We start from the raw sequence: 27,229 nt of genomic DNA on the forward strand, positions 1-27,229 counted from the left end.
GAACAGTGTTCATGAAACGCCCGGTACGACAAAGCAAGTATGAACCCATGGTGGAGGGGGTCGAACTCATCGATACTAATCCAGAGTATGCTCATGTCAGGCTCCCTGATGGCAGGGAGACCACTGTGTCGGTTCGCCATTTGGCTCCCTCAGGTACTCCTCCCGCAGGTACACCACCATCTGGCACTCCTCCCTCTGACATCCCCCCCAGGAACTCCACCCGGGAACGGTGGCGACGGAGCTTCCGCGTTCCACCCGAGAGCGATCGAGGAGTCATCCCCGGCACGAGTCGAGGCTCACCAAGAGGATCGGAAGCCTCCCTCAAGTGAAACTGCCATCTACTCCCGGAGAGGTCGACGGAGAAAACCCCCTCGCCGACTCGATCTGTAAAGGGGATTATCGGCATCCTCGATGCTCATGCTCCTATATGCTCGTTACATAATATATCGATGCTCATTACCATGCTCCTACAACGCAAAATAATCCTCACTGCTTGGCATGTATGCTTCTGTAGTTTAGATAGTTCGCGTTGCTTGAAATGTATACTCCTATAGTGCTGAAGTAATCATGGTGCGTTAGTTGGGCCTCTAGTTATATTTTAAAGACGGGGAGAATGTGGTGAATTGAAGGTCGTGACGTGTGATCACATGTCGCGCGGCTCGAGCACGGGATGGATAAAGCCAAGTCTCCGCACGGACGGGGTGATTGTCCCAGGGGCATTGTCGTTTACGGCGGCGGTTCACTTGGTGCTCGTTGAATGGTGAGAATTGAGAGTATATCGGACTCCGTGCTTATGCTGATTTATTTTGCGGTGATTAATTGCACATGTATACCTTACTGCTTATGTACTCCTTGCTGCACCTGTATTCCCTGATGTGCCCGTAGAAGCGGCTTCAATCAAATGGAATAAAGCCTACACTCTGAAGGTTCTTCTCTCGCTTTCAATACATCGTGAAAAGCCTTTTATATCAAAATAAAAGTCGAATTAGCAGTCGGGTTGAAGATTTCACCTGATTTTTTTTCAATCACCCTGAATAACGGTCCGCAGTACCGGAAGTGCACGCTCAGTGAATCCTCGGATAAATAATTGCATTGCTGTTATTAATATGGAATAGGCAAAGCCGAGAAGCGAACGTAGAATTCTTCTTACATTCGCTTCTGACTTTAAATAAAACTTGTTCACAACTGTATACTTGCCAACTATACCGTGGTACATGTAAGCGCCGCACAGCTGATGGTTTTGACGCAATTTCCGGTTACTTCGGCCTGGATTCGGGATCAGCGATCAAATAATTTAAATCACGATTAAAAATTATTTTTTGATGATGCGGGAGATATCTTTATTAAAATTAACTTTGGGAAAAAAATAATTGAATAAATAAATAAACGATCACTTCTGGTCAAGAATAAAAGAAATTAAAAGTTCCGGAAAGAGTTTCAAAATCACTCCCGGTAATGTTAAATACTAAACACTTCCTGTAATGAAAATAAATCACTTTCGGAAGTATAGAATTAACTTTGGGGAAAAAATAATTGAATAAATAAATAAACACTTCCGGTCATGATCTCCCGGCATGCATCATTCCCCATGACAAAAACCGGAAACAAAAAAAAAACCAGAAACAAAACAAAAACGGAAGCAAAACGGTCATAGCCAACGACACGGATTCACAATTGCCAGGGTATTGTGTTGTTTTTGTTGTTTCCTATTCTCTCAGGTGCACGCGTTAAGTGATATTCACAAGATAGAAATAAAACCCAATCGTGTTTATACACTGCACAGCGTTTAACAACAACCGGAAGCAAAAGGTCATATCCAATGACACGGATTCCAAATAGCCAGGGGTATTGTGTTGTTGTTGTTTCCTATTCTCTCACGTGCACGCGTTAAGTATGAAGCTCACTGCGTTCGCTAATACATAATGTACACAAAATATGATTCACTAGTTATCACAGTGAAGAATCAACATTATGATTATTTAGGCCTTTCACATTCACCTGAAACTGATCGGTTGAATTAATGATGTTGACGGAGCTCGAGCACGACGGGCCAAATGACCTGCTACGTCATCAGCTCCTTGTGTACGTCATCAGCTCAAGGTTTATTGAAAGTATCCATCCATGATTGGGAGACCATACTCTGTGCAGAGCGTTGGTGCTGCCTAATCAGTCTCCTCGGCTATTGGACACAATCCTGAACAGGTCACCACTCCGACACAGGATACCAGCAAGCTGGTACTCATTTTGCCAATCTCAGAAGGATGATGGGCAGAGTCAACCCCACCTGGTATTAATTGAACAGCAGAATGAGATTTGAACTCAGGATCCTCGGATCTTAAACCCACCACCCTAACCCTTAAGCCAACACAAGGATTGAAAGCATGGTCGGTTTTAAGAATCAATTCCACCTATACATCCATTCAAATGGTAAATTGGTTCTACATGTGCAATCCGTGTTATCACATCTTTAAACGAGAAGGGCATTTGGAAGAAGATGTACCTCTGCCAGACTGAACAGTTTACGTTTTGTATCAATCGAATCGGTTTGTTCTTGTCGAAAAACCAACTCATCCACAACTTTTTTCAAATATGCTATACATCGCTTATGAAGATTCACTTGCTAAAATAATAAAAAAAAAAATTGGATCCGGATCTTCGTCAAAATCTAATCAATTGTCACATACCCACCTACCCAAGTTTCATCCATTACCTTCTTGAGATGTGCTCACAGAATAAACAGGGATGAAAACATAACCTTCATCCACCATCGGTACCTCCATAAAGTGGGGACAGTCAAATTCTGTCGTAATTACCAACAGAGATAGTCGAAAAAGTAAATTTATGATTTCCAACAAAATGTTACATCATCGTGAGAATTAAGAATACCAAAGCCGTGATTTTGAAACACCACACCATGCTGCATTGCAACATCAAGCCACAAACAATATAGTCCGGTGGTGCATGGTGCCATCAGCAGGGGTGGTTGAAATTGAAATGAATGAATAGCTCCAAGGGAGGTGGATAAACATCACCACTGAAGTGTGGTGGAATTGGAAAAGCAATCTCCATCTTATTTGGGGACATTACAAGACATGCACCAAACGACTTTCTTTCAATGCACAATCCTCGTTAGAAATATTCATTCATATCGGTGGACCAGATTATTCATTTCTCAGAGTCTGCTTTGAATTTAAAATCAATGAAGAAAGAAAAACTTTACATTGGTTTGGCTTTTTGACAACAGGCTAACAAAATGAATAAAGTTACTTTATTACACATTGCACAATTCACAAAAACTGCATTCGCAGGTAATCTTCACAAATATCATTATAACATCATGATAACAGACCTACTTACACCCACCCCCACCCCCTCTTCTTTTTCTGTTCAAATACATTTCATGAAAACATTACAAAAAGAAAGTTTTTAATCGCACGAATTAATACAGTTGACCATGTAATCACAACCATCATATCGGACACCTTGCGCAGAGTTTTTGAAAAACATTCACGGTATTTACGATGCCTCAAAGAATTGACTGTTAACAAAAACGTCACAATCCTTTTGCAGACGGAAGTTTTCAAAATGTTCTTGCTCCGTCTGCAATTAGCGAAGCATGCCCAACAAGGCCAATGACAAGAAGCGAATTTGGTTCTGATAAAAGCCATATTTGGGTGGAAAGGGGCCAGAACAACCACAAAGAAAAGCAAAACTTATAACCTCCACCACCTTTGGTGGTGGGAGGTTATGTATTCACCCCTGCTTGTATGTTTGTGAGCAGGATCTCAAAACGTGGACAGATTCAGGCAAAAAAAAAAAAAAAACTAAATAAATAAAACTTTGTGGACAGGTTGGGTGTGTTTGACAAGAATGAATGGATTTGATTTTGATGAAGATCCAGATCAGATAATTAAATTTTAAAAAATTGATTCTTCACCAATGAAAGATGGGGCCAAAAATGATATGTCAAAAAGTTTTGGATGGGTTATAACAATGCACAGTTGGTTGGGTGACAAGAACAAGCCAATTAGATTTTGGTTCAGGTCCGAATGCAGATCTGACTTAGTGGGCCGTAAACTGTTGAGCCTGGTGGGGGTACGCGTTCTACCGCGTACCCTTCTAGTTTTATCTGCTGTACAACCTGTACAATTTTCACAGGTTGATGTACGATTGTATATTATCAAAGTGCTGTATACAATACACCGTTTGTGTAGAGGTATGATGTGATAATAAATTTTGTGTACTAGTCGGCAGATCTGCAACAAACCTTTGAAAACTTAATTTGCTCTCGAGACCCTGCTAAACAAAACGTGCACTGGAGGAGCTCTTTTGGAACAAAAGTCATTAACATGGTCAATTTGGAGTCACAATCAAAACATTCAAACAATTAGTGCCAAGATCAATGAGCAGTAAAATACATGGATGCAGTTTGTACGGGTTGCTTTAAACATTGTGTTGCAAGTACTTTTCATACATTTAAGGATGATATTTAAAAAACAAGACAAAAAAAAAAGAGAAAGTTGTTTGGTCCATCTTCGTCTCGTGTCTCACCCTGCATTCTCATTCTCAACTCCCAAAACAATTCGGTACTAATTATTCCAACACCTCTCACTCCTCTCCCTCATCTACTTCATCATCATAGTCCTCTCTTCGTAAAGGCTGCAACTTCCCATCTGAGCCCACAGACATGGGTTGGAAGATCCTCTGCCTGAAATGAAAAAAAGGAAAAAAGAAGCTCATGTGTGAAAAATGCTTGTTTTAGGCAAATAACCGATTTTGCATGAACAAGGTTTTTTTTTTTTTGCTTAGTACAAGCTAAAATACACACAATTTGCTGAAAAACAATTACAGAACAATAAAACAAAACGTTATAAAGGTATCTTAAATGCAATGCAGGGCATTCATGGAAGGCTGTGGGTCTGGTTTAAATATATATATATATATATATATATATATATATATATATATATATATATATATATATATATATATATATATATATATATATATATATATATATATATATATATATATATGATAGTATAAGACTGTCGCAGTTGGGATAATACATTTTTAAAGAAGAAGAAGGTGCTTCCAACCACAAGTAAAACTACATCTACTCCACTAATTTGAGCAATAAGCAAGAGCAGATCCAGTCTCGGCGACATTTCACGAGCTTCACAGCCGGCTTCCTCAGGCCAAGACAGACCTTTACGTATATGTACAGTCATGCGCCGCTTAACGACGTTCCGGGCAACAACGGATCGCATATACGACGGATCTGCCAGCTTTGGGAAAAAAAAAAATGAAAAAAAAATGTAGCTGAAAAATTCCTATCGCCGAGTGATGTCGATGTAGCGCTGCCAGTCGTATAAAAATAGCATGTACAATTATGTACGCTGTACAGTACATAATACTTCATAATGATAATAAACGACAGTGTGGCCCTGTTATAATGCGATCGTTGAGGTCCATAAAATGTCATCGCCAAAAAAACAGGATCGTGCTAAATCGGGATTCAAGGAAATCGGCTTTCAAACTGAACCAATGTTTCCACGTTTACCTTCTTGCAAGTAAATTACCTTTGAATTGAAGAATTCCGCGAATAAATCGTTGTTACAGTCGAAATTAAAACACAAATTTCTTTTTGGTGAAGCTTTTCATGTTGTTAAAATAATCGCACTGTTCCGAAAATATATATCTCAATTGACAGGAGCTCGTTTCTTCATTTATAAATTATAACATCGATGCAATGATTACGTATTTATAAAATCCAAACGCTATTTATTCACCTTTCTATAATCGATGTGAGAGGAGATTGTAAGCTGCTGCTAACAACACCGGTGGCCGTCATTAACAGCACAAAGGTAAAACTAACTTGTCATCCGTCTCTCTTGGATGCGTGTTACAATTGCCGACAGTATTCAGTACAGTAACATGCTGTACAGGTTTGTATCCGAGGAGCAATAGGCTACACTATATAGCCTAAGTGTGTAGTTTTGTGTAAGTACGATGTTCGAAAACGAAAAAAAAAAAATGATGTTCGCACAACGACGACATCGCTTAACGACGCGTTTCTCAGAACGTAACCCCGTCGTTAAGTGGCGCATGACTGTATATGCATATAAAAATCTAAAATAAAGCTCTTTCTAACCACTGATTCACTGACTGACTCACTGATATTAAAGATTTCCAACTTCAGTGACTTAAAAAAAAAAAAAAAAAATTACTTTGACCTTAGAAATAGAAAAGAAAAGCTGAAATTTTGTGTGCCGACGGACATCAAAGCTGGAACACCGGGAAAAAAATTAAAAAAACAATTTTTTTTTTAAATCACAGAATCATAAGAGCATCCGTAAATGAAAATATAAATGAAAAAAATGCAGGTGAGTGGCCCGAGACAATGGGGAAGCATGGTAATTTTGCACACCGATGGACATCGAAGACGACACGGTTTTGTGATTTTTCCTGGTGTATCGGCTTCGATGTCCATCGGTGTGCAAAATTACCATGCTTCCCCATTGTCTCAGGTCGCTCATCTGCATTTTTTTCATTTATTTATTTTTTCATTTACAGATGCTTTCTGACGGTTTTATGATTTTTAGTGGTGTCAGAAAGCATCTGTAAATTAAAATATAAATAAATGAAAAGAATGCATGTGAGTGACCCAAGACAATGGGTCACTTACAAACTTACAACATACTTACACAATATGCAAGCATACCCCACTAGTATACATTAGTTAGGGTTTTGGCTCCGAGGAGGTGAAAGATACTCTCAGAGATTAAACCTAGTTATTTTGTAGTACTGTATATTATTTAGTTATTAAATGTCTGAAGTCGATGTAAGCAGATGTGTTACGAGTGTATCGACAGATATCCAACACGTTATTTTCTGCTTCTACACTCTGGTCTACATCCATTTCCAACATCACACACAACACACTCTGCTGTAGTCTACTCCCTGCCTTAAGCACAGCAGCGTTGCCCTCCACCCCAAACCTCCAAGGTAAGCTCCATTGTTTCCAGGTTATGGAATAAAATAAAAAGGACAAAATGACGACTTGTGAACGCAACCGATCTCCAGGATGAGAAAGCATTAATTTTATTTTTAAGCAATAGCTACACCATGAACCTCCATGTACCAGGGTCTAAATAAAGAATGGCATAATAATTCACATAGGAATGAAGAATTTAAAAGGTGTTAAATGAAAGCCCAAATTTCACGAATAAAGAGGTAACGAAAGTCGGCGACGATTCAGCAATTAAAGGCAAAACACAGAGGCAGTCCAAATTGGTAGCGTCAGAAAGCAAGATAATCTAATGATGACATGGGTTCATAAATGGAGACAGGTCGAAATAAGTAAACGGCGAGAATTACTGGTTCCACTCATACATCATCTTAATGTCCAATTACATATTCAAATGGGAATCGGTCAGAAGAAACGTGCCGTGGTTCATTGTTCAATCGAGAGTATAAGTGATTGGATGAAGCTAGATTCAGGTTCAAAAGGCCAAACACAATGCACAAAATACAGCTGAAGCCCGCTTCCTTCGAATATCACCATTAAACATGACAAGCATGAACGAAGAAGACAAATATCCCAACAAAATAAGCAACCAACAGCAAGAAGGAGAAGTCAACTTACCGAGATAGTTTATCAATCATATCTGCCAGCTTGCTGGCCTCCTCCTCCTTCTGTTCCTCAGTCAAACCAGCAAAGGGGTCAGAGGTCAACTCTTCAACTCTTCCTGTTACTGGATTAATCCTGCAGAAATACCAGAGGGGAATAATAAAAAAAATAGGGGCAATACCCCTGAGCACTCACCTGGTAGAATAATACTGCGGAGGAAGTTACCGTGGAATGGAATCAGTAAAATGCACCAATGAACCAATGTTACAGCAAATACCTACACAGGGTGGCTATAAAGTCTGGAAACAGATAATATTATGTCATTCTGTTACAGTTTGAAGATGTCATTGACGAAAGACGAACGCATTGAGATGATACTGCTGAGTGGATGCGCGGGCTGGTCATATCGACTGATAGCAGAGCATTTAAACGCGTCATTCCAGAAGAGCTGCTGTCTTCCATAGTACAGTGGGGAAGCTGGTTCAAAAATTCAAGGATACAGACAGTGTATTGGACAAACTCTGTTCTGGCCGACCATCCGTATCCGACAAGGTGAAGGAAACTGTCATAGCGAAGGTCATAGCCAGCCCGAAGAAGTAAACTCGCCGGACATCTATGGAACTGGGGGTACCTCGCAGTACTGTCCAAAAGATTCTCAAGGCGCATAACTTTCACCCGTACAAGATGCAAGTTCTTCAAAAGTTATTCGAGGAAGATCCTGACCATCGTGTGGAAATGTGTGCATGGTTCTCGGATCGCCTGGACAATAACGCCTGCTTTACCGAAGACCGTGTGCTGTTCAGCGACGAAGCTAATTTTTATGTGAATAGGGAGGTGAAAAAGCAAAACATGCGGTTCTGGTCACAAGGCAATCCGCACTGGATCTCCCCTTCTAAACAACAAGGAGCGGTGAAGGTGATGTGTGGTGTGGTGTGGCCTGTGGCGAGCACGTCTTGGGACTGTTTTTCTTTGAAGATAACGTAACTGGCGAGACGTATCTGACCGAGATGTTACTTGACCAATTAATGCCCGCACTTGACGGGCTAGGGGAAGGTCACCCGGAGTGGTTCCAACAGGATGGCGCAGCACCCCATTACGCCAGAGTGGTGAGGGAATGGTTGGATGATAATTTCCCGAACTGGATTGGACGACGTGTCCCTGTGCAGTGAGCTGCACGCTCGCCAGATCTGAACCCCCTTGATTCCTTCTTCTGGAGTATTTTGAAGGCGCAGGTTTATTCAGTGAAAATCAGAGACCCGAATCATCTGAGGCAACGCATCACGGATGCACATGCAGGGATTGATGGAAATGCTCCATTAATGCACCGCGTTCATTGCTATTTTACACAGCGCATTGAACTGTGCATTTCTCATGGAGGGACAACACATTGAACATGTCATGTAATGTCATTGAACATATTGTTGCGGAAATGGCCCTTAGTGTGTTATTAAATATAGGATTAGCCCAGATCCCCCATTAAATGCATGTTTAGCCAGGTTGTTCGGTAATTGGACGTTACATGTGTGTCGGGATGTGTACGAGGCTGTTGATTGTTCGTGCAGTGGTGGTGTACCGAGAGGTTCTTCTTCTTCGTCCCCCTCTCCGAAAGAGTCTCCGCCCAGTGCTCCGGGAGGAGCAGTCGGCTGAGAGGGTGTGGCCTAGAGAAGCGAGCGCCGAAAAGGCGAAGGTGGGACTGAGAGCGCCGGATCGGCATTAAGAGGAACTGCCTGAGCCATGATACGAGCGATCGGCAGTAAGAGGGACTGCCTGCTTTGTCGAGTCTGCCTTCTGTTGGATGAAAAACGACTGTGAGAGTCTGCCTTCTGCTGGATAAGAGGCTGCTAGAGTAGAGTCTGGGATCGGCTTTCGTGAGAAGAGCGAGCCCCAGGAAGGCAAGGAAGAAACGAGTAGTGGGAGTCGTGATCTGCTGTGTCAGGGACGGTTGTGTCTGTCTGTGATCTGCTTCGTGAAAGAGGCAGGAGAAACGACTAGTGGGAGTTGGTGATCGACGTTCATGAGGAGGTCCTCGACGGGTTCATCCGGAGCCCAGTGACGGAGCCTCTGACTGTCCCTACTCACGGCACGGCCCGACATGTCTTGTGGTCCCATTGATCCGCCTGCAGAGCCCAACACACCGATTTGGCCTAACCTGGTGAACAGGCCAGGCCCGGACTTGTATACTGGACCCTGTGGAAAGCCAGCTGGAGCATACCATAGATCTTTAGTCTTGTGCCGTCGACCTTACGGGGGTTGAACGCGCTGAGGCTGCGTGTGTGGGTGGTGCGACAAAAGGAGGACGAGCGCCATTTTGCCACGTGGCGTGTTCGAGCCGGGTGCTTGAATCCGTTGACATCGGCTTGTCACGAGCTGCATTCGTGCCTTTGACACTTTTCCTCTCGTCCATGAAGCATCACCAAGTACTCTGTGTCTTGTCTGCATGTTGTCTAAGATTTATCTCACTTGGGTTCCCTTCGAAACCCGTAGCTCCCTAGTTAAGAACAGGTTATCGATTAATTATAACATTGTCGTGAATGCTTTGCTTGTGTTGTGTTGTGTTCCCCGATGTGTCCCCAATAAATCTGGCTGAGTTATACGAGATTTGCCGCGTTGAATTATTCGTGCCATGCTGAGAAACAATTCGCTCGATTCATATATAAAACCAAAATGGTTACAGACTGGAAGAATTTACTTGGTCTCTGATAAAACCAGTCTGTAACCGGGGTCTATTCCCCCAGCTGGCAAGGCACAGGTGTATTTTGGTATCGTGATCTGAGGCGCGTAACCCGAGAATTGTGCCGAACCAGCCGGCGTTATAACCCCGGAGACGGCGGTGCTGTTAACTGACCTTAACTCTGGGGTCAAGACTCGGGTGCGAATCCCGCCACCGCTGAATCCATAACAATATCATGTGTTGTAATGTTATGTCAATAAACCATTTATAATGTATATTCGCCTACATTTCCAGACTTTATGGCCACCCTGTATTTTGGAGGGCAGCCCCCCCCCCCATAAACCACCTTAGACCCCGACTTTTTTTTCGTAATTGAGTGAACAAACTTAGGTACATCATGGTTGATGAAGGTTGTGGTCAAGATTCATCAAAATAGTGTGTGTGGTTTTGGAGAAGGAAGCAAATACCGATTTTGGGGGGCAATCCCCCCCACAAACCTCCTTAGACATGGATTTTTTTTAAATGGCATGAACAAACTTTAGTACATCACAAGTGATGAAGGTTGTGGTCAAGTTTCATCGAAAATGGATGTGTAGTATCAGAGAAGTTTCAAGTGTTTATGGACAGACGGACGACATGCCATCCCATAAGCTCACCGGAACTACGTTCCTGGTGCACTAATAAAACAGGCAAGTGACAGAACAAGAGTAAGTGGAGGATCAGTTGCTGGATTAAAATAAATAAAAGGCCCGAGTGGCAAGTGAGATTAAGAGACGCATGCACACAGGTGAAGGTCAAAAATAGCAAATCAAGAAAGGAGGAAAAAAAGAAAAGAATTAGGAAGCACACACACATAATACTGTATCACCTGTCCCGGGCCTCCAAATACTCTTCAGTGTCCGAATCCTCATCTGTGCTGTCATCCTGTCCATCTCCCTTTCCTCCGGCCAGGAGGCCCCGAGCAGCCAATAAGCCAGCTGCGTTACCATAACCAGTGTACTTCACAAACCGGGACACTGGTCACAAAGATAACCACAAGACATACTCTGTCCAAACAACCTTGCATTGATCAAGTACATTGAACATTCATTTACATATCAACAACAATGTCAAACTACAATGGTGCAGTAAAGCAAGGATACCAACAATCAGATATAGCTGGCTATCCTGTGTGCCACAACCTATTAAAACAATTCACTAACGTGCAGGATATCATTATGTGCTGTCGTCATTATTAAATTATTAAATTCTCATTCACTTTGTATTGGGAATCACATCAGGCACGACACAGGATCCAGATCCAGCACAAATTTCTCCCGCAATTGCTGGACATTTAACGAGATTTAACAGATGACAACAAATTTGAATTTGTATTTTTTTTTCTTCATATGATACACAAGTTAAAGTTATGTTACCTTCAACCCACCTTACCATTATCCCTGCAGAGAGCAAAGAGAAATTCAGCAGCACACCGCTTCACGTGGGAGTCCATGTGGGTCATCAATCGAACAAGTTTATTTCTTACGGTCTGTCCCACCTCCGGACGGGTCCGCACATCACGCAACGGAGGGAGGACCTGAGATATTAAAATCAATTAAATTACAGATCTTGTAAGTCATTTCAAGTGTTTGTTTGTTAGTTACTCTTTGACGGACAAACCATAGCACCGAAAGGCCTCAAATTTTGGGTGTCGGTACTTCAGAACCTGGGCAAGGTTTCAGCTACCACAAGTTTGCCTTGACATAGTTTTAAGGCTACCAAAGGCCAATATAAAGTGTATATTGGAATGTGGGGTCAGGCAGTGCTGCCGCCAGCCTGGAGGCAAAAGGTAACCAGTATGAGGCCAATATAACTCAACCGATTTTCAATATCCAACACATCCTGAAACCACAGATAGTGGTGGAAGCCAGTAGTACAAACCATCTTCCTTTATCTTGTGATAAGGAGGATGATAATATTGTGACGTCCACGGGACTTGAACAGTCCCGCCAACGTAGAATGAGCCGAAACGATGGAGGCGGTTTATTTATTTATAACCCAAACATGGCGGTTCTAATCGCTCTACTGCAAACGGGACGAGGAAGGTGGCACGAGTCACTTTTCACTGAGTTGATGATGTTTATTCGTTTTTACTATTAACCAGAAATAACAAGACTCGGCAAGAAAAGGGATCCGGGGCGATTCGACGGGATGGTGTGGGATCGGGCGTGGGGAAAAACAGACAATTCCAATGAATATACAGATCTCAAACCCTCTAAGGCGCCAAGCGCGCGCGCGCGCGCACGCACGCACGCACACGCACACGCACACGCACACGCACACGCACACGCACACACACACACACACACAACGTAGCTATTTCTGGTGGTCAGGCTGGACCGTGGTGTGGACGCAACTGTCCCTGGATCGGCGTCGGATGAGCTGGCCTTGCTCTCGTCAGGGGGGCAGGAGAAACCGTGGTGCTGTCGACCTCCTGGTCTTGGCCCAAGTCCGCTCACAGCCGCCAGGGAACTAGTTCTGGCGCCAAGTTGCGAGCAGGAGAGGGAGGCAGGTCCGCCCGCCGTTCGATCCCGTACTCCGAGTCAGCAGAACCCCAGAGCCAACCAAGGTGAGGCACGAGGCTCAGCAAGGCTCCAAGACACGATGAAGAACACGATCGAATCAGCACAACAACAAGGACGCTCTCCGCGCAACAGCCTCCACACCAAAAAAACACGATCGTTTTTGTCCCGATCTTCTTCCTCTTCCTTTTCGACCCCGAACAGAACCTTTTTATCCTCCTGTCCTCGTCACTTCCAATTGAGCTGTTTATTGGCCCACCGCCGTCGCCTTCTGCCAATCGTGATCACGGGGCGGAGCCATCCGCTGCACTGTCCTGTGACGTCACGGCCAGCCTCCAGAGAATACCAAAAGGGGTTTACGCAGACACACTTACCCTATCCCATGTCCCTATCTAATTACGTGACAATTATCATTTCCCCCCTTGAAGAAATGAACATTTACTGGACAACTTATCACCACTGAATTGCTACTTATTACATCGAGATCCTGGTAAACTCGAACAGCATGGCATACCTAATTAAACATCCTAATTACCCTTTGAATGCATACCCCCCCCTCAAACGTAACAATATGTTGTGATCCGTAAAAATCTTTCAAAAATGACTAAAATTATAAAGTGCATTTCCAAGACTGTGCCGCAGCACATTGCCCACCGATGGTGGATTGAGAAGGGCAGTCCCACCTGGAGCGTGGGAGTGTCCGCTGATGTGCGTGTATATATATATATATATATATATATATATATATATATATATATATATATATATATATATATATATATATATATATATATATATATATATATATGCATATGCATATGACATAAGCAAACTTTGCAAACTCAGCTTGCACGGTCACAAAAATTGAGCTTTAAAGAAGAAAAATACTCCTCGGAAATCGTAGCCTGGATGTGTAAAACAATGTTCAACCAAACTCGGTTCGTTCACACTCTTGCTTCTTTTCATATGAACATGTTTACTCTTGGAGAGTTCATTTCATTCATATACTTTGCCTTTCTTTCATTACAGTAATGCTGGAAAATAAGTTAGAGTAAAACAGTTATAAAACCTCAAGATGTCTCAAACATTAAAAGTCAGAGAAGAGAATGTCTCAAACCAGCCAGACATGTATATGATGGGGAAATGAGGGGGAAGTAAACTGGAGACGATACAACTGAGTTGTAAAGTTTTTCCCTTTGCAAAAACTGAGCTAAAAAAAACAAAAACACTCAATTACCAGACATGAACACATCTACTCACTTGGAGTCAATCAATCGGTTACCTGATCAGGTAAGTAGGCATCCACCGAGGGGCAATGTTTCCCTGCATCTGCCTCCATGGCATGGCTTAGCTTAGCTTTCTCACCATTTTGTAGACGATGTCAACCCGTGCTCACGCGACAAAAAAAACCAAAACAAAGCCAGCACTGCACCAGCCAAATGCACTGTAGCAACGCATATAAACCCCCAAACTAACACCGTTTTTACAGCCATTTTTCCCTGCTGTGCAGGGGTTGGGCTTTTTCTTGAGGCAATGTTTTATGGCCGGATGCCCTTCCTGACGCCAACCCTGGTCGCCTCTTACGACACACAGGGATATGGTACACCTATTCTAACTGGGGCATACACCGGGACCAGTACACTGGTACTCATTTCGACGACCTCGGAAGGATGACAGGCTGAGTCAACCCCCTGGTGTTAATTCAGCAGCCAACGGGGCTTGAACTCAGGACCCTGGGATCCCAAGCCACCACCCTAACCACTAAGCCAACACCAGGCTTCCCCAAACTAACACCACCCATTACAAATGTATTTATCCCAACAGGACAAAAACTAGACCACTAAAGTGGCAGTGTGGCCAGGACAGTAAGAAGCTTGCACGAAGGAGAACCATTGAGCTTACCCTGGCACGGAGAGGTCGTCGAATATCCTTATGGGCACGAGACGCCTCAGTTAGAACTGCCAACACGGGCGTCAAACCTTCTCTCAGCTTCTCACCCTGAAATAAACGTGAGATGCAAGATGAGATGCATGAAGGAAAGGACGGTGGGGGAAGGGAGGGGTTCGTGGCATAACAGAAACATTGAAGGCGGGAACGGTCTTACCCTATCCAGCCGAATCTCCATAAAAGCCAAGAGGACCTCAAAAACATCCATATCACGCCCGTTGTATTCAAACAATGGAGATGTTGATGGCGGTGTGGGAGCTGGTGGAGCCAAACCAGCCAGACTGGCAGGTGGCAGGTTTGTCAAAAGATTCACAGCATGACTGCAAAGCACAAATCCACTGTGCTTAGTCCTGGCTCTCTTCATCTAAGCAGGCAAACTTTTGGAGAGCACAGTAGCAGCCTTTCTCACCCATGCATTTCATCTGTCCGCTCCTCATTATCAGCTTTGGTTAGCAAGCATGTCCGTAAAAGTGAAACCAGCTGGCTGCACTGTTCCATGCCTTCCTGCAGATGCAGACACACGTCAGGGTTTCCTGAATAACACCCCCACCCACTACCCCTCATACATTCTTCTCCACAACTGCCATGCTTTTTCAAATCCCAAGCAAAAGTGATAATCAAGGCCTGCAAAAAATGACATGGAAGCATTGGCATCAAGAGGTGACCCATTCACTTCCCATTCCCATGATTTTTGAAGAAAAGAAAAAAAGTGGAGGGATATTGTAACCCGTCCGTCCGTCTGTCTGTCTGTCTATCTGTCATGCTATCTCCTCCTTAAGGGTTGGACAAATTCACCAAACTTGGTAGCAAGGATAAACCCATGACATGAAGATGCAAGAACAGCATCATTTTTTGGATTCAGACCTAGTCACTCCACCTTGGACATGGTACTTCTACTCACCCAACAATGGATGGAAGCCCTCAATGTCAGACATAAGATCAGGGCCGTCTCTCTGGACACATCTCATGCTTTTGATTGTCTGGCATCCATCCTGTCTTGCTCTCCAAACTGTCTGCCCATGACATCAAAGATAAGCTCCACTCATGGCGAACTGACTTCCTCAACTCTCATCACCAATGAGTAGCTCTCAATGTAATCCCTTCTTATTCTCTCCCTGCCAAGGCTGGAGTGCCGCCTTGGCAATGTTTTGGGCCCAGTCCTATTTCTGATTTTCATCAATGATATCCCTGACTCTCTGGAAAATGCCCTTTAGTTATTTGTTGAAGACTCCACCCTCTGTCGTGACATCCCTCATCCTTCAGACAGGCTGCAAGCCTCTTCCTTCGATTCATCCCTTGACAAAAATCACAAGATAGTCAAATACTTGGAATACATCTTTCAATCTTGTCAAATCTCACTAGCTCTCTTCAAAAGGATCGCTTGGAAAACCATCCGACATACTTTAACAATCGTCTTGAGGAAGTTCAGTCATTCAAACTCCTGGGTCTCAGTATCAGCCAGGATCTTTCTTGGGCAAGCAACATTTGTCCACTCCAGGTTTCTGCAGGGCACACATGGTCCACCATCAACCCCCTTCTGGTGAAACTCCTAAATCCAGGATCAATGCTCACCTCCACTCCTTCGTTCCTCTTTCCACCCCCTCCCCCCTTGCTTGTGGAACCAACCTCCACATTCTCTTCAATCTCATTCTTTCCTTCAGGTCTTCAAGACAGCTGTTCACCAGCATCTCAGATAGTCCCCAATCCAAAACAATGATCTCCCCTCGTTAATCCCTTCCCCCAACTCACCCCAATCCCTCATCCTTCCAAATTTTCCTTCCTTGGAGTTGCCTTCTCTTTCCATCTTGGCCTTAAACTCTGCTGTTGATGCTCTTCTTCCTTCTTCCCTCTTCTCTCTCCTTTTGCATCCTGCCATGTCCTGATCCATTCAGTGCACTAGCTCTTCCGCGAGCCAAGACTATGTATCCATAAGATAATAATAATGATAATAATTTTTAAAAAAATGCAATTACGGGTACATTTTAACACAAAACTTTGTATATACAATCAACATTGGAGGACACATGAAATAAGGATCGATTTATTGTACTGTATTTGACTGCAGGACATGAAGAATTAAGGTCACAGGGGTCGAAACTGGGGAAAAAAAATTTTCAACTCATAATTTCATTCCTGGTGGAACTTTGTGTAATGTTCAACTTTGCTTTAGGTGGGAAGCGTGGCGATTTGCGACGACGTACCATCGATGTCGCTCTAGTCTTATTTGATTTGAGTAGCGTGCTTAGAAATACCAGAGCATAAAGGATTGTCAAACATATGACAGAGAAGAGAAAAGAGAGAAGAGAGAAGAGAGAAGAGAGAAGAGAGAAGAGAGAAGAGAGAAGAGAGAAGAGAGAAGAGAGAAGAGAGAAGAGAGAAGAGAGAAGAGAGAAGAGAGAAGAGAGAAGAGAGAAGAGAGAAGAGAGAAGAGAAGAGAGAAGAGAGAAGAGAGAAGAGAGAAGAGAGAAGAGAGAAGAGAGAAGAGAGAAGAGAGAAGAGAGAAGAGAGAAGAGAGAAGAGAGAAGAGAGAAGAGAGAAGAGAGAGAGAGAGAGAGAGAGAGAGAGAGAGAGAAGAGAAGAGAGAAGAGAGAAGAGAGAAGAGAGAAGAGAGAAGAGAGAAGAGAGAAGAGAGAAGAGAGAAAAGAGAAAAGAGAAAAGAGAAAAGAGAAAAGAGAAAAGAGAAGGATTTATTTTTTAATCGATCAACCTCTTTACCTCATCCACATCTCCACGAAGAATATCAAAAGTAATGTTGAACAAAACCTTCAACATTTCCATCACCATCTCGGCCGGAAGGCGGGAGAGGATTGCAAGCTGCGACTCAGAGTTGAGCCCCACCGGCTCTCCCGGCTCTCTCAATGAGCGAGAAAGTGAGAGCAAAAGGATTGGGATGGCTCGTGAACTGGCAGCCGAACGCCGACAAGGAATGCTCAAAGCCGTGAGAAGGAACAGCAGACGGAGGCGATAAAAGCTAGAGTGAACAGAAAAAAAAAAAACAATCACAATAGGAAATTAAAGAGAACGATTAAAAAAAATTAAAAAAAATAAGAAAATAAATTCGTTTACAGAAATGTGGAGCTTCATATGTACCAAAGGTCGTTAATAAAACAAATGATGAGGATTTTTTTTTTTTTTAAGTTTATAAAATAAATTGATACCAGAAAATGGTGCAAAATGGGAAGGCAGAAAGGGGTGCAACAAGAGAATGGTTCAGCAACTTACCTGCGTGATAAGGCAAAAGTGAAGGGGGGGGGGGTGAGAAAGGAAGGGTAGAAATAAAGTACACTGGTTATGTCCCATGTCAGATCAGGGCTGAGGGCAAATCCACAAATCCCATAGTGTCCTAGATATTTTTGGGAAACACCCATAGTGACTATTAACACAGCAGGGATCGCCATCATTTCCACAACTACAGTTCATAGAACACCTTACCCAACACAGTCCTCTCTGCGTACACACGATCGAGACGAATTCAGAGCAAAAGAACTGGTTCATTTTCCGATTCGTGTTCACAATATAACATTCAATCGAAATGAAGTTGTTCCGAGATCATGAGCATCAGGTTTGCGGACAGATAACCAATTGCTTAATCCAGCTTTTCGCTTCAAAAGTGCAGGTTAATGATGTTAACATTGGAAGAAGAAGAATTTTTAAAAAAAAATCACAGCACTACAACCCTGCACTACAGTCTTCTTAGATGGCACTGAGCACAGGTGAAGCACCAGAGCACAAGCAGAGGCTTGGCCACATGTGAAACAATATGACGGAAGAGTAAAAATGACGAAACAAAGTGGAAGCAGTGCATGGTCGATGAAGATGATTGCAAGCAAACAGAACTTTCACCATACACGTCGACCTGCAATCCCACAAGTAAAAAGATGAAGGAAATAAGGTTTTTTTGGGGGTGAGAAAGGAGAGGAGATAAAGGCTAAATAATCCCTTTCACTTCCTGACTGCCTGATCCAACAGCCATCAGGATAATCAGCTGGAAACTGTCCATCATCGAGGTCACGACCCTTCAATCACAGAACCTCTCTGAACAGCGGGTCCACAACCAAAGAGAGAGGAGTGGGGGGGGGGGGGTAATGGCAGAAATAATCGAATGGATTCACACCAATAAAGCCTGGTGTTGGCTGAACAGTTAAGGTGGTTGCCTCAAGATATTAGGGTCTTGAGTTTGAGCCCCCGTCATTCTGTTAAATAACTAACACCAGGTGGGTTGACTCAGCCTGTCATCCTTCTGAGACTGATGAAATGAGTACCAGCTTACAGGAAATGGGGCGCTGCATCAGTGGCACAGCCGCACTCCCAGCAATGATGCAATTAGCAGCCACAGGCTCCATACAAAACAATGCCACCACTAATAGAAGAGATGACGTGATGGAGACAGAGTCCAAAATGGCCACTGCCATGTTGACATATACATTTACTTTTACAGAAAACCGTATTGACAAAAAGAGTACCTGGTATCGTCACACAGATGGCATGATGATTCGAGACGGGACAGTAAACCAATCTCCATCTTCATCTCAACCGCATTGACCTGCGTGGATCCACAGTTGAAAACCACATTACACAAACATTTCAGAGCTTCTGTCGATGTTGCTGGTTCTTGAGGCTATAATGGAGATAAACAAAACAAACAAACAAACAAACAAGATTCAGAACTCTCAATATTCCTACGATCGCTTCTTTTCAAAAATGTTATTCATTCCCAAACCGCGGACTGAATCGCAGGTCTGCGAACGACTTCACAATTTACTTTAAATCGGTAAAGTTAAACCAAGTTGTGCAAAGTCACGTGCAGCGTCACTGAAAATGTCAAAATTAATTTCTGGGTCGGTGAATTGAATTATAATATAATAATTCCCACATTTATTTACTTCATCATTCATTCCGGGTCTCACGCAAGTCACCCCATTACCTCCTGTTCCAAAATGCCCGCATGCTGAGACAGGATCTTCAGAGCTTCGAGGCTGCCCAGCTTGTCTCCAACGAGGGGATCACGGGAGAGCAGGCGAGCAGTGGAAAGACAAGGAATCACGAGGGGGGAGCATGGTGGTGGAGCTGACAGATGGTCCAAAAGGGCAGATACCAGTTGCTGGTGGTCGTGGAGTGGGGATGAGGTGGGTTGTGATTCAGGGAGGATATTGGAGGGAGGGGGTGGTTTCAAACGATGTTGTATGAATCCAACAATTAGATCACACTCACAATTCTATTAGCCAGGTTTATGACCACAGTTTAATAACTGGAGGGGGAGCACTCGGGAGAGTGCAAAACCTCCGCCGCCAATACTGCTGGGTCACTCAAGTGAACCTTATATCTTATTCATTAAATATGATGTCAACAGTGCTGACAGTTATAGTTCTTTTCTCCAACATTTTTTTTTTTGGGGGGGGGGGGGTGTGGAAATCACTTAAAACATGTAGAAATGCAAAAAAAAAAAAAAAATCAAAATTTTGTTGAAAAAAAAGTTGCAAAAAATTTTATCTCTACCAATTTTTTTTGGGGGGTTGGAAATCACTTAAAAGATGTAGAAATGCAAAAAAAAATCCTTTTTTTTGGGGGGGGGTTGGAAATCACTTAAAACATGTAGAAATGCAAAAAAAAAGAATTGTCTAACAATTTTTTTTGGGGGGGGTTGGAAATCACTTAAAACATGTAGAAATGCAAAAAAAAAAAATTTTTTTCTCTAAATTTTTTGGGGGGGTTGGAAATCACTTAAAACATGTAGAAATGCAAAAAATAAAATGTTTTTTTCTCTAACAATTTTTTTTGGAGGGGTAACAATTTTTGGGGGGTTGGAAATCACTTAAAACATGTAGAAATGCAAAAAAAAAATCCTTTTTGGGGGGGGTTTGGAAATCACTTAAAACATGTAGAAATGCAAAAAAAAATTCTCTATTTTTTTGTTGGGGGGAGGGAGGGGTTGGAAATCACTTAAAACATGTAGAAATGCCAAAAAAAAAAATTTCTCTAACAATTTTTGGGGGGGGTTGGAAATCACTTAAAACATGTAGAAATGCAAAAAAAAAAATTCTCTAAATTTTTTTTTTTGAGGGGGGGGTTGGAAATCACTTAAAACATGTACAAATGCAAAAAAAACAATTCTCTAACAATTTTTTTTTGGGGGGGGTTGGAAATCACTTAAAACGTAGAAATGCAAAAAAAATTCTCTATTTTTTTTTTTGGGGGAGGGGGTTGGACATCACTTAAAACATGTAGAAATGCAAAAAAAAAATCCTTTTTGGGGGGGTGACAATTTTTTTGGGGAGGGGTTGGAAATCACTTAAAACATGTAGAAATGCAAAAAAAAAATTCTCTAACAATTTTTTTTTGGGGGGGGGGTTTGGAAATCACTTAAAACATGTAGAAATGCAAAAAAAAAATTCTCTAACAATTTTTGGGGGGGGGGGGGTTGGAAATCACTTAAAACGTAGAAATGCAAAAAAAATTCTCTATTTTTTTTTGGAGGGAGAGGGTTGGACATCACTTAAAACATGTAGAAATGCAAAAAAAAATCCTTTTTTTGGGGGGGGGGGGGTGGCAATCACTTAAAATTGTAGAAATGCAAAAAAAAGAATTGTCTAACAATTTTTTTGGGGGGTTGGAAATCACTTAAAATATGTAGAAATACAAAAAAAAAATTTTTTTCTCTAAATTTTTTGAGGGGGATGGAAATCACTTAAAACATGCAGAAATGGAAAAAAAAAATATTTCTCTAACAATTTTTTTTTTGGAGGGGGGTAACAATTTTTGGGGGGGTTGGAAATCACTTAAAACATGTAGAAATGCAAAAAAAAAAATCCTTTTTGGGGGGGGTTTGGAAATCACTTAAAACATGTAGAAATGCAAAAAGAAATTCTCTATTTTTTTTTTGTTGGGGGGAGGGAGGGGTTGGAAATCACTTAAAACATGTAGAAATGCCAAAAAAAATAATTTCTCTAACAATTTTTGGGGGGGGTTGGAAATCACTTAAAACATGTAGAAATGCAAAAAAAAAAATTCTCTAAAATTTTTTGGGGGGGTTGGAAATCACTTAAAACATGTAGAAATGCAAAAAAAAAATTCTCTAACAATTTTTTTTGGGGGGGGGGGTTGGAAATCACTTAAAACGTAGAAATGCAAAAAAAATTCTCTATTTTTTTTTTGGGGGAGGGGGTTGGACATCACTTAAAACATGTAGAAATGCAAAAAAAAAAAAATCCTTTTTTGGGGGGGGGGTGACAATTTTTTTGGGGGGGGGTTGGAAATCACTTAAAACATGTAGAAATGCAAAAAAAAAATTTTTTTTTCTCTAACAATTTTCTCTAACAATTAACAATCTAACAATTTAATGTCCAAATTTTTTAAAGTCCAAAATTTAATGCCATGATTCTTGGACCATACCTAACCGCCCCCCCCCTCACCAAGTTTCGTTGAAATCCGTCGAGGAGTTTTTCCGTAATACTGTTCACAAACAAACAAACAGAAAGGGGTGAAAACATTAACCTCCATCCATCTTCGAAGATGGCGGAGGTTAACTAGAAGGGCACTCGGTAGAGTGCATACCACCACCACGTAATGTCTGATCCACGAGAACACATCGTGCCAAATATATTTTTGAAATATCATGCTATACAGTACGATATCGTTTTTGGCCCCATCTCTCAGTGGTGAAGAATCATTTAAAAAGACTCAGATTCGGATCTTCACAAAAATTGAACAAATTCTCCCTTGTCACACACCCAACATGTCCACCAAGTTTTGTCCGAATCTGTCCACATCTTTTTGAGATACCCTGCTATATATCATTTTTGGCCCTTTCTCTCAATGGTGAAGAATCACTGAGAAAATTCTCGTAGTCGGAGCCGGATCTTCACCAAAATCAAATCAGTTTGGTCTTGTCACACACCCAACCTGCCCACAAAATTTCATCCAGATCTGCCCACAATTTTTTGAGATATCCTGGACACAAACAGACAACAAACAGACAGACAGACAGAGAGGGGTGAAAACATAACCACCTTCTTCAGTGGCGGAGCTAAACACGTGCTTTTCTCAAAAATATTTTTTGATTGGAAACATTTGACCCTCCACCCCCCCCCCCCCAAACAAAAAGAAACGTATCATGGTCACGTATATCACATCATCATTCTGTTTTTGAGATTGTGAGAAATAAAAACAAGTGCGTGTCACAGCATGAGTTAAATGATGGGCAAAATGAATGTTCTCAGCACGAACCTTTCCTTCCTCTCCATCCTCAAGATCGAATTTGAAAGTCTCTGCGTGCTAAGGGTGGGCAGGAAATTGGAAAAGGGAGAGAGAAAACCAATTGGATAACAAAATATGTGATTGATGAATTAGAAGTGGAAAGGGGGGGGGGAGGGACAACAGCGGAAAATGGGTGAGGTAGCTGTGCTCCATGGAGTAGCAGGTGGAGCGGGGGCAGGGGGGGAGAGAAGAGAAGAGGAGGTGGGGTGGTGGTTGAAAAAGGGAAGATGTGATGGAGTGGTGGTTGGAAGAGGGAAGAGGTGGTGGAGTGGTGGTTGGAAAAGGGAAGAGGGGGTGGAGTGGTGGTTGGAAAAGGTAAGAGGGGTAGAGTGGTGGTTGGAAAAGGGAAGAGGGGGTGGGGTGGTGGTTGGAAAAGGGAAGAGGCGGTGGGGTGGTAGTTGGAAAAGGGAAGAGGTGGTGGGGTGGTGGTTGGAAAAGGGAAGAGGTGGTGGGGTGGTGGTTGGAAAAGGGAAGAGGGGGTGGAGTGGTGGTTGAAAAGGGGAAGAGTGTGGAGTGGTGGTTGGAAAAGGGAAGAGGGTGGAGTGGTGGTTGGAAAAGGGAAGAGGGGGTGGAGAGGTGGTTGGAAAAGGGAAGAGGGGTAGAGTGGTGGTTGGAAAAGGGAAGAGGGGGTGGGGTGGTGGTTGGAAAAGGGAAGAGGCGGTGGAGTGATGGTTGACAAAGGGCAAAGGGGGTGGGGTCGTGGATGGAAAAGGGAAGAAGGGGTAGGATCGTGGTTGAAAAGGGGAAGAGGGGTTGGAGTGGTGGTTGGAAAAGGGAAGAGGCGGTGGAGTGATGGTTGACAAAGGACAAAGGGGGTGGGGTCGTGGATGGAAAAGGGAAGAAGGGGTGGAGTGGTGGTTGGAAAAGGGAAGAGGGGGTGGAGTGGTGGTTGGAAAAGGGAAGAGGGGGTGGAGTGGTGGTTGGAAAAGGGAAGAGGGGGTGGAGTGGTGGTTGGAAAAGGGAAGAAGGGGTGGGGTGGTGGTTGGAAAAGGGAAGAAGGGGTGGGGTGGTTGGAAAAAGGAAGAGGGTGGAGTGGTGGTTGGAAAAGGGAAGAGGGGTGGAGTGGTGGTTGGAAAAAGGGAAGAGGGGTGGAGTGGTGGTTGGAAAAGGGAAGAGGGGGTGGAGTGGTGGTTGGAAAAGGGAAGAGGGGTAGAGTGGTGGTTGGAAAAGGGGAGAGGGGGTGGGGTGGTGGTAGGAAAGGGGAAGAGGTGGTGGGGTGGTGGTTGGAAAAGGGAAGAGGTGGTGGGGTGGTGGTTGGAAAAGGGAAGAGGCGGTGGAGTGATGGTTGACAAAGGGCAAAGGGGGTGGGGTCGTGGATGGAAAAGGGAAGAAGGGGTAGGATCGTGGTTGAAAAGGGGAAGAGGGGTTGGAGTGGTGGTTGGAAAAGGGAAGAGGCGGTGGAGTGATGGTTGACAAAGGACAAAGGGGGTGGGGTCGTGGATGGAAAAGGGAAGAAGGGGTTGGAGTGGTGGTTGGAAAAGGGAAGAGGGGTGGAGTGGTGGTTGGAAAAGGGAAGAGGGGGTGGAGTGGTGGTTGGAAAAGGGAAGAGGGGGTGGAGTGGTGGTTGGAAAAGGGAAGAGGGGGTGGAGTGGTGGTTGGAAAAGGGAAGAGGGGTAGAGTGGTGGTTGGAAAAGGGAAGAGGGGGTGGGGTGGTGGTTGGAAAAGGGAAGAGGTGGTGGGGTGGTGGGTGGAAAAGGGAAGAGGTGGTGGGGTGGTGGTTGGAAAAGGGAAGAGGGGGTGGGGTGGTGGTTGGAAAAGGGAAGAGGTGGTGGGGTGGTGGTTGGAAAAGGGAAGAGGTGGTGGGGTGGTGGTTGGAAAAGGGAAGAGGTGGTGGGGTGGTGGTTGGAAAAGGGAAGAGGTGGTGGGGTGGTGGTTGGAAAAGGGAAGAGGTGGTGGGGTGGTGGTTGGAAAAGGGAAGAGGTGGTGGGGTGGTGGTTGGAAAAGGGAAGAGGTGGTGGGGTGGTGGTTGGAAAAGGGAAGAGGTGGTGGGGTGGTGGTTGGAAAAGGGAAGAGGTGGTGGGGTGGTGGTTGGAAAAGGGAAGAGGTGGTGGGGTGGTGGTTGGAAAAGGGAAGAGGTGGTGGGGTGGTGGTTGGAAAAGGGAAGAGGTGGTGGGGTGGGGGTTGGAAAAGGGAGGAGGTGGTGGGGTGGTGGTTGGAAAAGGGAAGAGGTGGTGGGGTGGTGGTTGGAAAAGGGAAGAGGTGGTGGGGTGGTGGTTGGAAAAGGGAAGAGGTGGTGGGGTGGTGGTTGGAAAAGGGAAGAGGTGGTGGGGTGGTGGTTGGAAAAGGGAAGAGGTGGTGGGGTGGTGGTTGGAAAAGGGAAGAGGTGGTGGGGTGGTGGTTGGAAAAGGGAAGAGGTGGTGGGGTGGTGGTTGGAAAAGGGAAGAGGTGGTGGGGTGGTGGTTGGAAAAGGGAAGAGGTGGTGGGGTGGTGGTTGGAAAAGGGAAGAGGTGGTGGGGTGGTGGTTGGAAAAGGGAAGAGGTGGTGGGGTGGTGGTAGGATAAGGGAAGAGGTGGTGGGGTGGTGGTTGGAAAAGGGAAGAGGTGGTGGGGTGGTGGTTGGAAAAGGGAAGAGGTGGTGGGGTGGTGGTTGGAAAAGGGAAGAGGTGGTGGGGTGGTGGTTGGAAAAGGGAAGAGGCGGTGGAGTGATGGTTGACAAAGGGCAAAGGGGGTGGGGTCGTGGATGGAAAAGGGAAGAAGGGGTAGGATCGTGGTTGAAAAGGGGAAGAGGGGTTGGAGTGGTGGTTGGAAAAGGGAAGAGGCGGTGGAGTGATGGTTGACAAAGGACAAAGGGGGTGGGGTCGTGGATGGAAAAGGGAAGAAGGGGTTGGAGTGGTGGTTGGAAAAGGGAAGAGGGGGTGGAGTGGTGGTTGGAAAAGGGAAGAGGGGGTGGGGTGGTGGTTGGAAAAGGGAAGAGGTGGTGGGGTGGTGGTTGGAAAAGGGAAGAGGTGGTGGGGTGGTGGTTGGAAAAGGGAAGAGGGGGTGGGGTGGTGGTTGGAAAAGGGAAGAGGTGGTGGGGTGGTGGTTGGAAAAGGGAAGAGGTGGTGGGGTGGTGGTTGGAAAAGGGAAGAGGTGGTGGGGTGGTGGTTGGAAAAGGGAAGAGGTGGTGGGGTGGTGGTTGGAAAAGGGAAGAGGTGGTGGGGTGGTGGTTGGAAAAGGGAAGAGGTGGTGGGGTGGTGGTTGGAAAAGGGAAGAGGTGGTGGGGTGGTGGTTGGAAAAGGGAAGAGGTGGACGAGGATGGGGAAGGGAGAAGAGTCAGTGATTAGTGGTTAAAACGATTATGACAAGCTCGACATTCTGATTCAGGGGAAAGTTGGGATGTTAACATCAACTTCCGGTCACACATTTCGACAAAAAACATTCAATCAGGACGACCAATGACGATTGCTTTTTGAAGAAAACATCCGATTATGTCGTCACGTGAGGTCGTTAATTATGATACATGGCGGCACGTTTTTACATCCTGAGGTTTCGGTTTTTATCATCCCAGCACCATAGAAGCACAAGAAGACTTGGGCTCCAGGAGAGAACAGAAAGAGAAAAACCAGCCGACATTACCGATCGTCACCGCCGATAGAACCCATCATCATCACATCACATCAAGTGCAGCAAAAAATACCAACAAATGAACACATTAAAGAACAATGGCGGCCGCACTTTGGAGCAGAAATCCTGCAGAGCAGCGCCGACCGCATCCTCCGGTCCCTCACGCACGGCCAAGAGCACCGCCCCCAACGCCATTGCTCGAAACACGACAGTCAGCAAGGAGCACCACGTGACGCTGTCGTGCACAAAAAAAATAAATAAACGATGCGCGTTGGTGTTGTTGTTATTTTATTAGCCGCGTCTCGCGTAGCGAACGTGGCTCGAAGAGAGCTCGGGGTCTTGTTGGTGTTGGTCTTCTTCTTCTTCTTCTTCTTCTTCTTCTTCTTCTTCTTCTTCTTCTTCTTCTTCTTCTTCTTCTTCTTCTTCTTCTTCTTCTTCTTCTTCTTCTTCTTCTTCTTCTTCTTCTTCTAAAACCTTTCGGACACGGCTGTTTTATATACAGGATCCTGATCTCCTTAAATACTAAACACCTGTACACATCCTCGCATTGACGGTGCCTTTTGAGAGCGTCTATTATTAACTTTTAAATATATTCGGACATTTGCTTTCAAGTTTCCCAGAG

The 27,229-nt window shown here is 44.1% G+C and overlaps 1 protein-coding gene across 2 annotated transcripts; it reads right to left on the minus strand.

Annotated features, from left to right (window-relative positions):
• Nucleotides 1-3,254: 3,254 nt before the first annotated feature.
• RIC8A (RIC8 guanine nucleotide exchange factor A) lies at nucleotides 3,255-27,004 on the minus strand. 2 transcript variants are annotated; one of them, XM_085855255.1, is made up of 12 exons: nucleotides 26,719-27,004; nucleotides 23,036-23,083; nucleotides 19,737-19,913; nucleotides 19,276-19,355; nucleotides 17,528-17,783; nucleotides 15,222-15,316; nucleotides 14,970-15,132; nucleotides 14,768-14,863; nucleotides 11,736-11,880; nucleotides 11,173-11,320; nucleotides 7,649-7,768; nucleotides 3,255-4,708 (listed from the first exon to the last, which is right to left on the minus strand). In XM_085855255.1, the coding sequence occupies exons 1-12, from the start codon at nucleotides 26,800-26,802 to the stop codon at nucleotides 4,609-4,611; spliced, it is 1,512 nt and encodes a 503-aa protein (XP_085711381.1). In that variant the 5' UTR covers nucleotides 26,803-27,004; the 3' UTR covers nucleotides 3,255-4,608. The 2 variants fall into 2 exon arrangements, with proteins under 2 accessions (XP_085711381.1, XP_085711379.1); XM_085855253.1 differs by having other exon boundaries at nucleotides 19,276-19,430; nucleotides 26,719-27,000.
• Nucleotides 27,005-27,229: the final 225 nt, after the last annotated feature.

This window comes from Eptatretus burgeri, chromosome 14 (assembly GCF_056783735.1).
Source record: "Eptatretus burgeri isolate ZD-2024b chromosome 14, Ebu_testis_v1, whole genome shotgun sequence".
Classification (NCBI taxonomy): domain Eukaryota; kingdom Metazoa; phylum Chordata; class Myxini; order Myxiniformes; family Myxinidae; genus Eptatretus; species Eptatretus burgeri.